General features: G+C 41.8%; 1 protein-coding gene across 1 annotated transcript; it reads right to left on the bottom strand.

Moving 5' to 3' along the window:
* Positions 1–5,140: 5,140 nt before the first annotated feature.
* Positions 5,141–15,164, bottom strand: LOC138799165 (TRPM8 channel-associated factor homolog). Its single transcript, XM_069980010.1, has 7 exons — positions 14,548–15,164; positions 13,288–14,246; positions 11,130–11,224; positions 10,385–10,598; positions 7,327–7,566; positions 6,550–6,884; positions 5,141–5,383 (listed from the first exon to the last, which is right to left on the bottom strand). The coding sequence occupies exons 1-7, from the start codon at positions 15,162–15,164 to the stop codon at positions 5,141–5,143; spliced, it is 2,703 nt and encodes a 900-aa protein (XP_069836111.1).
* Between the last annotated feature and the right edge of the window lie 403 nt (positions 15,165–15,567).

Genomic DNA, 15,567 nt, shown 5'->3' with positions numbered 1-15,567 from the left:
ATACCATGCGCATACTTTATGGCATACTTCATGCAAAGCATTTAAGGGATAGTGTGGCATTTAACATTTATTCATTAAATAACACACATTACAAAGTTATACAACTTTGTAATGTGTGTTATTTAAGTGAATGGCCCCCTTCCCCGTGTTCCCCCCACCCTGGAAATGTGGTGCAGTATACCTACTCAATTGCTGTTGACCCCGGCCGAGTCGACGACGTCAGCATAGTTATGCTCAGCCAATCGCGGCTGAGCAGCTGATGACGCGGCAGAGGGGGGTCGGCATGAGGGAGAGCTGGGGTGGGGGGAACACGGGGAAGGGGGCCATTCACTTAAAGTATAACTATAATTTCAGCAGTCAAAAAATGAAATTTCTCAAATAAAAAGCCCATGTGTTACCCTTTAAAAAGAGCCCTACACTGCGTTGATAACTTGTACCCTCGCTGAGATATCCCCAGTTGTTTGGCTCAGAAGAATAAATGAATTTTTCTTCTGGCTGAGAGAAAGTGGGCGTGGCCTATCCCTCATCTCCCTGGCTGGGTCCCTCCATTCACTGACCAGCACCTTAGCAGATGTATCACACATAGCAGGATTAGATACAGAGCCCCAACATACGGTATCACAATGTAAGATTAGATACAGAGCACCAGCCGATGGTATCACACAAAGTGGGATTAGATACAGTCATCTGCTCTCATTACACTGTAAGATAATGTCAGCCATGGAGGTGGGAGCACCTGCTACAGACATCTGATAGGGAATGTTATATGTACTATGGAAGGACTACAACTGTGTTGTGCTGGGACTTGTAGTCCTTCCCTCAGTGACTCACCCACTTTCCCTCATGTTGTACATTGGAGTCATGGCTGCCATGTTCCCCCTGGGTGAAGCACTGGGTATTTGTCCCTCCATCCAGCTCTTCCCCTGCGCTGCTCCTCACACACAACACCCTCAGCTCTGCTATGTGATCTCTGTGAGGGGAGGGGGGGGAGTGCTGCTAGGAGGTGGGGGAGGAGGTTTTGTTTCTATTTTTCTCTGTGTCAGGGCTGTTATCTGATGCTGCTGTCAAGTACGGGTCTGCAGTGAGGGGGTGTGTCTAGCAGGAATGCAGAAATAACTCAAAGGCTAACACAGCTTAATGGGGACTTTATGCTTCATGTATTTAAAAAACTGTTCATTTTAGGTTATTAATGTATATTGCAAAAATTCTTATCAAGACCTAAGCTAACTAAAACTAAATGGTCAAAATATTTTATAGTTACGCTTTAAATAACACACATTACAAAGTTGTATAACTCTGTAATGTGTATTATTTAGTGAATAAATGTTTAACGCCACAAAACCCCTTTAACAAATTGTGCAGCACAGCAAATAATCACTAACATGATGTTTTGGCGGATCAATCGCCATTTTAAAAAAGCATTGTGAAATGTACATAGGGTGAGTAGGTGAGCAGGACATTCAGTATATGCATCCATCACTTTAATCTATTCCTTTTTATTTCATTTACCTTTCTTGTTAACATCTGATTTTTACTGTGTGCGTTGTACCTTTGGGTCTGCAGATTTATCTTTCTTTACTCTTCAGATTGCTCCCCCATTCTTAGTTTCATTTATATATTTTCCATTATTGGCTGCCATCTAGTGGTGGATGCATGTAGTGCCATGTAAAATGACTTGAACATATGCAATATATAATTATGTGAATTGTTATTGTATGTTCCCTCACTGATTTTCTTGTGTATGGTATTGCATCCTGTCTCCAGTTTTAAAATTTTTTAATACTTTTTCTGGTAATAAAGTATTGATTATTATAAATTTGTTGTCTTGCATATTTATGTGATCCTTTTGGATCTTTTTTGGTTGATTTAAGTTCTGTAAGCAAAAAGAAGGATTTTGGTTGTACCTCAAACCAGCCATCCATAGCAGCCATAGCATCAGAAATGGTGTGAAATTTGGTAGCCTTGAGGTGTTTCTTCAGGTTTTGAAACAGATGATAGTCAGAGTGAGCTAGATCTGGTGAATAAGGTGGGTGGTCAACCAGCTGAAGGCCTAACTCCACCAGTTTTGCAGTGGTCGCTTGTGCAGTGTGAGCAGAGGCGTCGTTTTGCAGGAACAAGGTCCCTTTGGACAGCTTGCCGTGTCTTTTGACCTTCAAAGCTGCCTTTAGTTGGCCAAAAGTTCAGTGTAATACCTTGCATTGATGGTGGAACCATTTTGAAGGTAGTCCACTAGCAGAATACCCTCCTTACCCCAGAACACAGACCCCATCACCTTAGTAGCTGATTTTTGCACCCTGAACTTCTTCGGACCAGGAGAACCACTGTGCCTCCACTTTTTTTGACTGCTCCTTGGTTTCAGGGTCATACAAATAGATCAAGGTCTCATCCATAGTGACCAGTCGATCCACGAAACAGTCCGGAAACTTTGACAAATAGACCAGGAAGTTGTCACTCACATGCTTTTCTGATCTTTTATTAAACATCTGGGGACCCAATTTGCAGATAGCTTCTTCATGTTCAAATGTTCATGGATAATGATACGAACATGTTCACAAGAAATCCCCATGATGTCTGCTATTCCTTTAGCTGAAATTTGAAGTTCTTCAGTATGAGGCTGTGCACACCATCGACTATCTGCGCAACAACATCCACTCTCAGTTGTCCAGGACGTTCCTCATCATTGGTGCTGAAGTGGCCGTTTTAAATTTGACAACCCCGTTCTTAACTGTAGAATATGAAGGGCATTGAAGTGTCTGCAACATATCACCATGAAAATCCTTTGCAGACTTTCCTGCAGAAACAAGAATGTTATCACTTCTCTGCTCTCGTTTGCTATGAATATCACCATTTTGTTTCCCTGCATGCCTAGATAACTGTTGTCATAAGATACAGACATAACATTTTGAAAACAAATATTAGACACATAAGGCTTTTATGTGATGTAATATTCATTACCATAGAAACAAAAAAAGAACACAAAGCCAAAGACTTATCAGCAGCTACTTGTATATGTATGTGTGTGTGTGTGTGTGTGTGTGTATATATATATATATATATATATATATATACAGTACACTAAACTTTTTGCTTTATAAGACACTTTTCCCCCCTTCCATGCTGCTCTTGCCTCTTCCCAGTGCGAGCTGCCATCGCCAAGATTGACCTGCTGCCGCTCCTGCTTCTCCCCACCGTGTTAAACACTTTTGCTGACCCACCTCAGCTCCGGGGACTCCTCTAGAGGCTGCCGGAACCCATGCTGTCCAGCACTCATCCAGCTGCCGCTAGCCATGATATTCAATGGCCACCGCCGTTCTTACCGTACTCTTCGTACCGTAGGGAGACACCACTGCTTGCCTGCCCAGTCCAAGAGGAGCCTTCTCCAGGCTTCCGCGACTGCCACCTGCAGATTTGTGGATGACCTGACATTATAGGCTGCACATTTCCTTTTTCTGTGGCAGATTATGGGTTATTTGGTGTATAATGTTATATCCTTAGAGTATATGAATCAGAATCTGCTTATGGGTAGAACTGTGCGTCTGTTCTTACCTGAAGGTTGTCAGCAGGGATAATTCAGTGCACAATTCATTACAGTGCTTGAAAAAGCACTATATTGTAATCACTTTTCTTTTTTCTCCTTCTTCCACATTTTTTCTGCAATTAATACAGAGAGACCTCTTTGCACACGGACTCTGTCCAAACTGCGTTTGAGAGCCCTGTGACAGGTGTGCTAAGTATTTTTTCGGTTTCGATTGGAATTGTCATCTTTAAGAAATTTACATTTAAAGACCCAAATTTTTACATAGAAATTACTGGCAGGATTTTCATGGGATGACTGAACAGACATGAAGACAATGAGTGGGCTGAACATTAGAACACCCCGGGCCCCTCTCCCTCTCTGGGCCTTTCGAGGTGCTGTGGGCCCTGGCACTTGCCCGGGTAAGCCCTGTGCTGATGCCAGCCCTGCCCACAGGTTGGGGAACGATAGCCTATGGGAAGTGCTGTGTCGAGGGCAGCAATGCAGGTTTATGGGATAGACCTGCAACCTCTGACCTACCATAGGTGACCTCTGACCTAGGTAACCTCCCTCTTCCAGTCTTCCTACACCTAAAGAATGATGTAAGTCAGTCAGTGAACTCGCCAGACAGCAGCCCCAGGAGTCTCATAAGGAAGAGGTCACATGGTGAGGAGGGTGCGGAGCCTCTGTAGTCGAGTGCAGGATCCTCATCAGGTCAGCTTCAGGACCTTGTCTGTCCCTTTCAGGTCAGCTTGAGGAGCACCAACTCCACTGTCCTGCTGACCACCCACACTGCTATTTTGCCGGGCAGCTACGGTACAGCAGGGCTGGTAGCTCTCTCTGCATAGTCATGCCAGTGATGAGTCAGTGGCAGGTTAGTGGAGTTGTTTATGAGGGGAGGCTGGCGCCCCTCTTGGCATTGTGCCTGTGGCAGCTGCCCCCCCCCCCTCGCTACGCCCCTGCTTAACACACCTGTCACCGCTGAGAGCTTTACATCGCTGTTTAATTGGAGCCTGTGCACAAAGGGGGAGATTTATCAAACTGGCGTAAAATAGTATTGTCTTAGTTGCCCTTAGCAACCAATCAGATTCCACTTTTCATTCATCACAGGTCCTTTGGGAAATGAAAGGTGGAATCTGATTGGTTGCTAGGGGCAACTAAGGCAATTCTACTTTTACATCAGTTTGATAAATCTTTCCCAAAGTGTATTGTATTAATTGCAGAAATTCGCAAGAAACTGGAGGAAGAATAACACTTTTCAAGTCGCCTGTGAATAACTCATTGGTACATTTTGCCCACAAACCCCTTTAATGTAATCTTAGAGCTAGTCGACCTTCTTCACAATATTAGATTATTTTGGCATCATGAACCTGAAAACAAACAAACACAGATGGAACTTAAAAACTAAATTCTTTATTGAACACAGCACGCATTGTGTGTGTTATGCTGATAATGCTGATCATTAAGCAGTATACTTTTTTTAAAATTTTTCATCATCTAGCAAGCTTCTTGTACTGTACTATTTGATTTTTATTTTATTTCTATACCATTTATCAGCATATAATTCTTAAGCCACTGCAATTTTTTGTTTTAATAAAAGTGATGCTGTCTATTGTCTTCTTAAAGTTAAACATATTTCTTCATTGGATCTTCTTCCCATGTAGCCAGTGAAGATAATTTTTTGCTGGTCGCATCATCAATGGGCCATCCCCAGGCCTTAAAGAATGGAGCCAGGTTTTTATTGACTGTTTTAGAGAACGTCTCAGCCCAAAGATTCATCTTAGCCACCTTGCCATTACTGACACCAGACATGGTCTGATACTCTCTGAAAACTCTCTTGAAAGGATCCCAACCGAAGCCCTCTTTTAGCTGAAACAATGAAGACAATATATAGTAAATTGATGAGAATAGTTTTATAGCATTTTGTCTATGCAAGGATAAATGATAGATAAGTTGAATGTAACAAGCAGAAACATTTAGTGTATCATCAGTATTACGGTACTCCTGTATGTAATGTCTGTCAAAATGTAAATGTGCATGGTCTACTCCTTTTTTTTTTTTTGAGGACTATTTACCATTAAATCACTTTTTGTTACCTACTTACAGTATATATCTGTTTTATATTAAAGTTATATTGTCACCCCAGTTTTCCTGTGTGCTTTTATCATTGTTGGACAGTGTCACTACAGTGGGGCTTTAGTGTGTGTTGAGCCTGTCCCCGAGCACTGGGGGTAGGGCCGCCAGCGCCAGTGTGATGAAGCACCCTCTCATCTGTGATGTGGCTCCATTAGAATTAATGGAGCCGCGTCACAGAGCAGAGCATATATCACCACATTGGGGGTGCTCCAGGTCGGGCCGGTGCTCGGGAAAAGACCAGCACAGAGCACAGGCATCTGGCATCCCTGTGCCGGCACCAATTTATTAGGGTAAAAAAATAGCAGCAATGTACCTGATGGTACATTCGCCTAAAGATAAGACTAATAGCCAGCATGGAGTACTGGGCCGTGAGACGCTTGATAGGAGGTCATGGACCCGGTCCTGGATATGATTGGACCAGTCTTCTGACCCCCACCATAACACCTGTGGCAAAAGAGACTGATTGGCAGGAAGACATTCACACATATACAGAAGCAGTTCAGGTTAACCAGGCTAACCAGGGGTGCCGTTGGGTATCCGTGATGTCACTCAGTCTGTGACACAGGAACTGAGTTCTAGGGCGCACTCCTGCAGCATGTAGCTGTCGGGGCAGGCCTCTTGGAGTTCGAGGCGGTGCCCCAGCCACATAAGCAGACAACACTGGAGCGGGGAAAGGTTTGGACCTCACATGTAGATTGGATTTTTATTAATTCCCCTCAACATCTTTGTTTTTAGGTTCTCTAGTTTTCTCCTAAGTCATGCCTACAGGTTATTTGACTCTTAATGAAACTTTGCTGGTGAAATTAGACTGTGAGCCCTACTAGGGACAGTAGGTTCACATGCCCTTAGAGGACATTTTATAAAGGGGTTGTCTGAAGTACTTTATTAGTCTTGAATACCTGAAGATAAGTCTCAAGCGCTGTCCATACGTTCCATTCATCAAGATTAGCTCCATTCTTCAGATACTGCTTGATTCTGTTATCTCTGGCATCTGGTTTAATAGCAGGATGAGCTTTATCACTTGGGATTCCTAGCACTGTTTCATGCACATATACAGACCAGAGGTTACAGGTGGCTTCTGTGGTATGAGGAGGGAATTCCCAAACTCCTCTCTGCTGGTTGTGACCAAGTTCGTGTATATGCCCCCAAATGCCTTTCTTCATTGCTGTAACACTTACTGAAGAAGGTGCTGCATCTAAATGACACATTATTGGGTATCCAGCATGCATCCAACCTACAGCAACACAAAAGGACAAACTAAACAATTTAAAGGATGCAAGGGTGGATTGATAAAATGAGCAAAGACTGACCCTCAAAGATGTATGAAGAGTCTATGTTGTAAATTGTTAACTGCCAATACTACACACAAGGTTCATTCCTTAATGATTAGTAACTTCTAAACTTTTATATTACCATGTTTTTGAAATATTATTCTGACATATAAATACTTTTGTCTGTAACTGTGTTGTAGTAGTAACTGTGAACCTCAATATATAGATGATATAGCTGGTTATTGCATTAAACAATTAAGAAGGTATGGAACCCTGTACCCTTTCCCTCTCCATACCCGGCTACATATGGCTATTCTTGGTGAAGGAGGGGAGTCTGATATTAACTGTATGCGGTACACAGGGAGCTTCTGTCAGTCAGTATGTCATGAATGCTCCATCCCTTACCTGCTGAGATCTGAACATCAGCCACAATTCTTTCTGGACGAGGCAGTTTTCTTGGGATAGATGCAAGATCCGCTATTGCCTTCATGATCTCCTCCCATAGAGATAACACCTCTTCTGGATTCTCTAGTGAGCGTATTGTATCAGAAGGGACAGTAAGGATAATGTTCTCTGTAATAAGCTCAGCCCAAGGAGCTCTTAAAGAGCGAATTGTTTCCAACCATGAGGAGAGGCTAGTCTGTCCTGGTGAGAAGACACATTTAGTTGTCAAAATATGCAAGTAGTGATTGCAGGATACAATGACTTGATAAAATGAACATCAGATTAATAAAATAAATTAAGAGCTGAGTTTAAAGTACTGTCATACACACTGCAATCTTTTTTATTATGGAATTTATGGCCCAGATGTATATTTAGTCCTAAAGCTGGTGCACAGGACTTTTCATCTATTTATTATGTGTTTGAGACACTTTTCCAAAAAGTCTGAAAAGGAAAATTACTTTGGCAAAAGGAGGCAAGGTCTAAGCAGCACTGTGCGCCAAAAATGTGCCAAAATCAGGTGCCATTGTGACGGTGGCCAAGAAGGGTTAACACTTTTGGAAAAACATTGTATTCCTTGAAACGTCTCCAGCTTTGCAACCGCTTCTAGCCAGACAAGACTGGTCTACGAGACATGTTGGAATGTTGGCAGCCCCCCCCGAGAGGATACCACCCTGAACTCACAAAAGAAGAACTGGTAACACAGACGCCTAAACACTAATCAGCTCACTGCGCAGAACAGGAAATAGCTAACCATTTATGGAATAACCAATCACAGTATTATATGTATGCACTTTGTGACTTGAAACTGTGCCTATAATGAAGGAACATATAATCAATGTGAAACTAAATAAAGAGAGAGTATATACTTCTATCTCGACTGAGAGAGAAGGCAGTACCAACTATCTGTGTCTGGTGTTATCTACTCGTCGCTAGCACTCAGCTTTATTAAATTTAGACAGGGATAGTCACTCGGGAATAAGGTGGATAAAGAAAGGTATAATTCCCCTTATCACCATGCTGTGGTGCACATTAAGCTAACTTATAGTTGGTCTAAACTCAGATTTATCAAATGGGGGGGGGGCACTTTTATCAATCTAATGCATTTGAAGACTGTATATTATAAGTTTTGTTAAGTATCTAGTTCGGCCTATTGTCCTGCAGTGTTGATCTTGAACAGACATGTCAAACGCAAGCCCTCCAGCTGTTTTAAAACTACAATTCCCATCATGCCTAGACAGCCAAAGCTAATTTCCCTTCTTGTTAACCATAGCTGTGGGGTTTCAACCCTAGCACTTGTGCCAAGGAATCTTACCATTCGTGTCACATTTTTCAGGACACATATGGTAACTGGGCAATAATTGTTCTTCGTGTTTTGAAGATATCACTAAGCTACTTAGAACTTTCACAATGGTTCCTGATAGGATAATTGTATGAGGTTTTAATGGCTCTTGTGGTTTCTTGACTGGTTTACAGCTATAGGAAGGGTTCTTGATGGGGTACATATTGCAGAGGATGATGTCCCCTAAACATAACATAAGAAACTTCTAAAGGTACTGCCTGCAGCTATTTGTTGCTGAAAGGCAGGTTATGTTATCTTATTTATAGTGCATTCATAGCCTCTCTGTGTTTTCAATCCACTCCTGGTTTTGGTTGCAAAATTCTGAGCAAAAATACTGTGTGGGAACATAGCCCTAGGGGGAGGTTTTCAGAGAGTGACCAAAGTAAGGGTGGGGAGGTCACTGCCATACTCCATCAGGGGTTTCCCCCTTCCCTGTTCATTTAAAGGGGTTATCCAGCGCTACAAAAACTTGGTTACTTTCTTCCAAAGACAGCCCCACTTTTGTCTCCAGCTTGGGTGGGGTTTTGCTGCTCAGTTCTATTGAAGTGGATGGAGCTTAATTGCAAACTGCACCTGAACTGGAGACAAGAGTCGTGTTGTCTCTGAAAGAAAGTGGCCAAGTTTTTGTAGCACTGGATAACCCCTTCAAACTGGAGACAGCTTTAAAAAAAACATCCCAAAAAAATGCATGAATAGGTTGCATCTTGCATTTTGTCGAATCAATAACTCAGTGTTGATATGTATTCATGTCTTGAAAAAAGTCTGAGGCCCAGATTCAGCAAAGTTTTTGAACACATTATTTCTTCTATAATTTTTTATTACATTTATTTATTTAATATACAGTATTCAGTGTAAAGGTTTTGATTTCCATTCTTTGGCAGTTTTACGGCCTATTCAACTCAACAGTCGGATTTCAGTAATTTTACCTGACATGTAAAATATATATATATATATATATATATATATATATATATATATATATATGTTCTGTGTGTTGGTTCATTGGGGGTTTTTCTCTCTTTTCTCATTTTTTTGATAACAAAAATAAAACTCCTGCAACAGTTACCACCATCAACTGTCTGTGCAAGGCCTCTCAGGGTAAAAGAGTGCACGAGCACTGCCACCTCCCGGTGTCTGTTCTGGGCCCCTCAGGGTCGAATAGAATGTCTGTTCCAGAGCCTTCTACAGCTAAAGCTTTGCTCCTGATGGGGCTGCCACTTTAGAATGTCTATTGCTGTCCTGATAGAAAGTGTCATTTAACCCCACTCATCTCCAGCGTCCAATGATGTTCATGGAGCAAAGGTAAGTATACACTGCTGAGTCACCGACGTCCATTGCTATCCTAGGAGAAAACTTGATTTCATGCAGCTGGTACACCAATGTCCATGGCAGTAATTGAATGATTGAAATTTTTTTCATATCATCATTTTCCAGTTTTTGACACTGTAACAACAACATCTGATAAAAAAAACCCTACTCTGCAATAGTCTTATTGTTGTAGCTTCTTTAGATTGACTGTTTTAATGAAATTTGGTTTTGCATTTGATTCGCAAATATTCACAATTCCAACCTAATATTCGTGAACCTCGCAAACCGAATTTTCGACTGCTTCACTCACCTCTAGTAGTAAACCTGGTAAGTGACTAGTATATACATTAAGGAAGGAATGCCTGTACTTACCCTTTATAAATGTTGGAGCTGGTTCTGCTCCATAGACTGTAACTGGAACATTTCCAAGTTGACTTTTCTCGTTGACAATAACATATAGAAGTCCTCCCCAGGTACAGGATATCACAACCTTCTCATCTTTAACATCCTTTTTACGCACAACCTTCGGGGCACGACAGAGTGTTTCTTTTGAGCTTAAATCATCTGAATGACAGCCAACCTGCACCTGCAACAAACAAGGCTATAAGGCCTCATTCTCCTGGCAAAGTAACAGGCACAAAGCATGTCCAGCTCCACATAGAGTCACAGTGGTCACAGAACCATTGGCTCTTGATGTGCAACTGCATGTTGCATCTACACAGCACCATAGTCTTATTTTCTCATGGATTCAGTATGGATTCAGTTCAATGAGACTTAAGGGAAGGAAAAAAAATCAAAATTATGTAACGTTCATATATGCGGTTACAGATTCCAGCCGAGATTGCCACAAAATAGGATCTGTGGCAAATGTATGATGGCAGCAGAGAGATGCATAAATGATCTAGTCATCATTTGCACAGCCCTCTCCGAGTGATGGTCCAGCCCTGTAGTAGGCCATGTAAACAGGCACCAATCTTTGACAAGTTTATTTACACGACACATTGCTGTGTGCTATTGGGCCCTTAGTTTACACAATGTGGAGCAAAACTGTTAAAATAATTTTTTCACCTAATACAGAAATAACTAAATGGCATTAGAACCAACACAAAGCGGTTACCTGGAGATCTTTCCCAACAACTGAGGCTGGAAATACAAGTGTTGCTCTTTTATTGGGAGGCAAATAAAGTCCTGTACTTCTCCATGCGTCACAACCTGGAAGTATAACATAGGATGTTAATACAGTATACAGTACATTGCATTGGCATCACTTCAGTTTTTGACTAATAGTTATACAATTAAATAAAAATATATATACAAAATATGTGGATGATCAAAATTTTCCAGTGTTAAGCAAGGTCCAGGACAGTAGCAATATATTAATAATGTCTAATTGCAATACATAGACAATTAATCATACTAAGTCCAGAGGACAAGCTTTTCTGACATTGTATTAAAATTCCCTAACTTTTTTGAAGTGGGCCAATATGTTATATGAAAATGTCATTTGTCCTAAAGGCTAAAAATAATTATTTTTCAGTATATCTTTAGGGTGCAAACACACAGGCCAGATCCCTTGCCTGTTAGTTTCTATGGGAAGACATACTTGCAGCAGGATTGTCATTCCGCTGCGAGTATGTAATTGACAGCCCTGTTAACCCCCTACTGACCAGAGCATACTGTACCTGCTCCATGCTCCGGCTTTCTTCGGGGGTTCCCGGCTGTATGTCCCGGTTAGCCAATTGCACTGCCCCGTCGTAACACACTGATTGGCTGAGCGGGACGTCCAGACGCCAGGAGCCCCCAAGCAAGCTGGAGCGTCCAGCAGGTACACTATGCTCTGGCCGACTGGGGGTTAACAGGGCTGTCAATTACATATCCTCAGTGGACTGACAATGTCGCTGCGAGTATGTCTTCTCAAAGAACTTAACAGGCAAGGGATCCGCAGTGGATTTTGCTGCAAATTCGCAGCAGGAAATCGGCTGCAGATCAGGCCTGTTTGTTTGTACCCTTAAAGGGAACCAATTAGGGATGGGCCGAACCGAACTGATTCCCTCTGTCTGCCCGCTCCGTGGAGAGGGTGGATACAGCGGGATGACCACCTGGAAAACTGGGATACAGCCACAGCCATAGCCATAGCCACGGAGCGGGCAGACAGCGGGAATCTGATGCCGAGCGTTCGGGTTCATACGAAGGTTCGGACCATCCCTAGAACCAATCATCAATATTTTGCCTATAACGCTTTAGCAGCTCCTAATAAAGCTGCTAACGTGCTCCCTTACTATAGTTTGTGTGCGTGTTCGGTATCTTTATATGCAGGAATTGGGATTTTAATCTGGCGTGCAGTGAAGAGTCATCTGAGCGGTGTCTGGGTAGTAACTAGTCACAGTTCTCTGTCTGTCAGCAAACTCTGCTGGGATGATTGACAGGCAAAGAGGCTTATAATGCTGGTTTCACACAAAAAAAATGTCATGGCATTTATTTGAGAATTTTATGAAATGCCATACATACTTGATGTTTTTTTTTTTTTCTTTTTTGTGGCATTCTTCTCACCTCTTTTTTGGCTCTGTGGCAGTAAATCCAAAATGCAGCATGCTGAGGGTTTAGCTATTTTTCTGCAAACTGTGGCTTTTCCCTCTCAATAAAGCTTTTCCTGTATGTGTCAAAAACGCCAAAAAAAACCCAAATAAGCCAGAAAAAATGTCAGTCCAGAAAACCGCTAATGCCGTGACTAGTTATGGCCTTCTCTCTGCCCAGGTGACAGGTTCCTGCCTCTGTCCCTGCAGTGCGCGCCAGATTAAAAGACATTTTCCTGCATATAAATATACTGAACACTGCACAAAAAACTATGGTAAGGTCAACTGAAAAATTGTATGTGACATATACTGGAATAGAAATTTCAATGGGTTGCAAAGCAAATGGATAAACTCTTGGGCAAACTTAGAGGGTTTTTTTAGTACCCAATAGCAACATTCTGTTTCTCCAGTTAAAAGTAATCTGTCAGCACATTTTTGCCTATGGACAGTACTGAATAGTTTAGGTAAAATTATGAAGCACTCCTGTGATTTATATAGATGATAGATGGATTACGGGACTAGACATTTTCTCTCTTTTGTTTTTTTACCTAAATACTCATCTGTGCCATGTTTGCAAACTATGGCATTTCACTGTTTGTCACTAGTTCATACTGATCTCACTTCACAGGAAAAAAAACTTTTTTGTATATCGGCAGTTTCCTAATTTTCAACATTTCAAATGTATTACCAATCACACTTTACCATGGTTGGTGCCATCAATCTGGATGGTTGCTGGGGGTTTCTCCTGCTCATCGGGTGTTTCTGTGTCCTTTTGTTCTGTTTCGTATAAGCCCTGGACTTCATGAGCCAAGCACAATATAAAAGCCTCTTTAGAGCAATTTCTCACTGGATGCTCTACACTGACTTTCGGTAAGTAACATTCAAGTGTCAGATGTGAAAGCTCTTCCCATAGGGACACAGTAAGAGGGCTTGCTGGCAACTTGAAAAAGCTGCAGATATCCTGTTTGAGCTTTGACAACCAAGGGGTTAGAGATGATGCGAGCTCTGTATCATTTTTCAGGTTACATAGAAGCTGACAGACTGCTCTGAGAAAATGATATGTATTAGTAAGTGACTCAGGATCAGGAACATTATAATTGCCATTTTTTATAGTTGTGCGCAGAATACTTATCCCAAATTTATTGAGGATCTTGTTCCCTGGATATTGAGTAAGCACATTTGGATTAGAGTAAGCCCAGTACCAGGCATGGCCACCAATGAGAAGACCTCCTCCTTCTGCAACAAACTGCTGAATTTTCTCTGCTTGAGCATCACTGTAAGAATTGCAACAATACACGCTGAACTCCGAACTCACTTCGGATATTGCACAGGAGATACCTTCCCCCTGCAGCATTGAAGTCAGGCGTCTCAAACTATTATGAACACCTATCCTGCCATTTCTTCCTGCATCCAACCACATAATGGAATTAAGGATGAAAAACTTCAGCTCTTGTTTTGAAAGGAAGGCTTCATGTGTCCCTACTACAACACGTCCTCTGCCGTAGTAAGCAGCAGCGAAAAAACATTGGTGTTTGTCAGTCATCCCAACTGGAAAAGTCAAAGGACCGTGCAGCAGAAGTTCAGAAGCAATGGAACCCCCACTGATATCCAGAGTGGAAACACCTTTTAAGAGCTGATTCAGATCCACTGAGAAATCCACACTGCAAAAAGAACAGAATGGAATATTTCTCATTGACACAGTAACAGATGTATTTATGGATGATGTATGTAGTAAACTATATTAACATGTAATTGCAAGAAAAATCATCACATAATATTACAGTAGAAATAAAAAATATTATGAAATGAGTCCACTTACTACTAGTAATTAGCGAACTTGCTGACCGTTCGGGTGGTTTGGCCAAACCCGAACACTCGTCAAGTTCACTCATCACTGCTTACAACATAAATCTAAAAGATCAAAACTTTATTAGTGTTTGCATGGTTCATGTGTATACTTACTCATCAACTAGTTGAAGTGGTGGAAGTTTCTCATTCACACTGAAATTCCCTTTGTCTCCTTCGTAATTGGTGAAATAGACACCGGCTATAGATGTTATTTTGTTTCCAGGAAAGTCATAGAAAACATTCAATTCTGGTTGGCATTGCGACCAATACCAGGCTTGAGCTCCAATAAGCAGACCTCCACCTTCTCTCAGAAATGATGTTATTTCCGATACCTGAGTGCCATCATATCCAGTCATACAGAGCACTCCCAAATCTTTACTAAAGCCAGTGGTCATTTGAATGTTATGTCCAAACGTAGACAGAGTATTTGCCAGAGGGCCAAGGCTTTCAACAACACCGACTACTGCTTCTGGGGATGGTTTCAACCAGGATATTGCATTCTGCAGAAAATCCTTGAACTGTGGCTCATTCAGGTATGATTCATGACTCATGGCCACCAAGCGTCCCTTGCCATACTTAGATGCAGCAATAAGAACCTGTTTTGTAGGGGTTACCAGTACTGGGAATGCTGTGTCACCAGTAACAAGAAGATTACAAGGGGTACTTTCTGATGTGAAATTCAGATCACTGATGCCTTTGATAAGTGAACCGTAATCTTTATTTATGAACATGACGTCTTGGTAACTGTAAAGATAAGTAGAAATTAATAAAAAAAATAAAATAAAAATGCAAATCCCTTAGGAATACTAATACTCGTAAGATTAAGTCAGAGTCAGAGCAAGCATCAAGTGCCCATACTAAGAGACTTTCCAGGATCTGGCCTAGAGGCCAGAATCCATCCATGGGTTTCAATGCTGCAGCAACTCGCTAGGACCCCAAGGAGAACTCCAACTGCTAGCTTACCCACAAGGTGGGGCCTGTGTTCTTTGATTCGTGTCACTCTGTGCCCTCGACCAGCAATAGGTGGATTATCTTAGCCATGGCTACAGGTATTTCAAGTCTATCACCACTGACACAAGATGTTGGAGCCCCTAACAACTGAGAACCCATTGTCTAGATAGGTCCCCGTTATTG

The sequence above is a fragment of the Dendropsophus ebraccatus genome, chromosome 1 (assembly GCF_027789765.1).
Source record: "Dendropsophus ebraccatus isolate aDenEbr1 chromosome 1, aDenEbr1.pat, whole genome shotgun sequence".
NCBI lineage: Eukaryota > Metazoa > Chordata > Amphibia > Anura > Hylidae > Dendropsophus > Dendropsophus ebraccatus.
The sequence above is the reverse complement of the archived record's forward strand: the minus strand, read 5'-3'. Positions and strand labels throughout refer to the sequence as shown.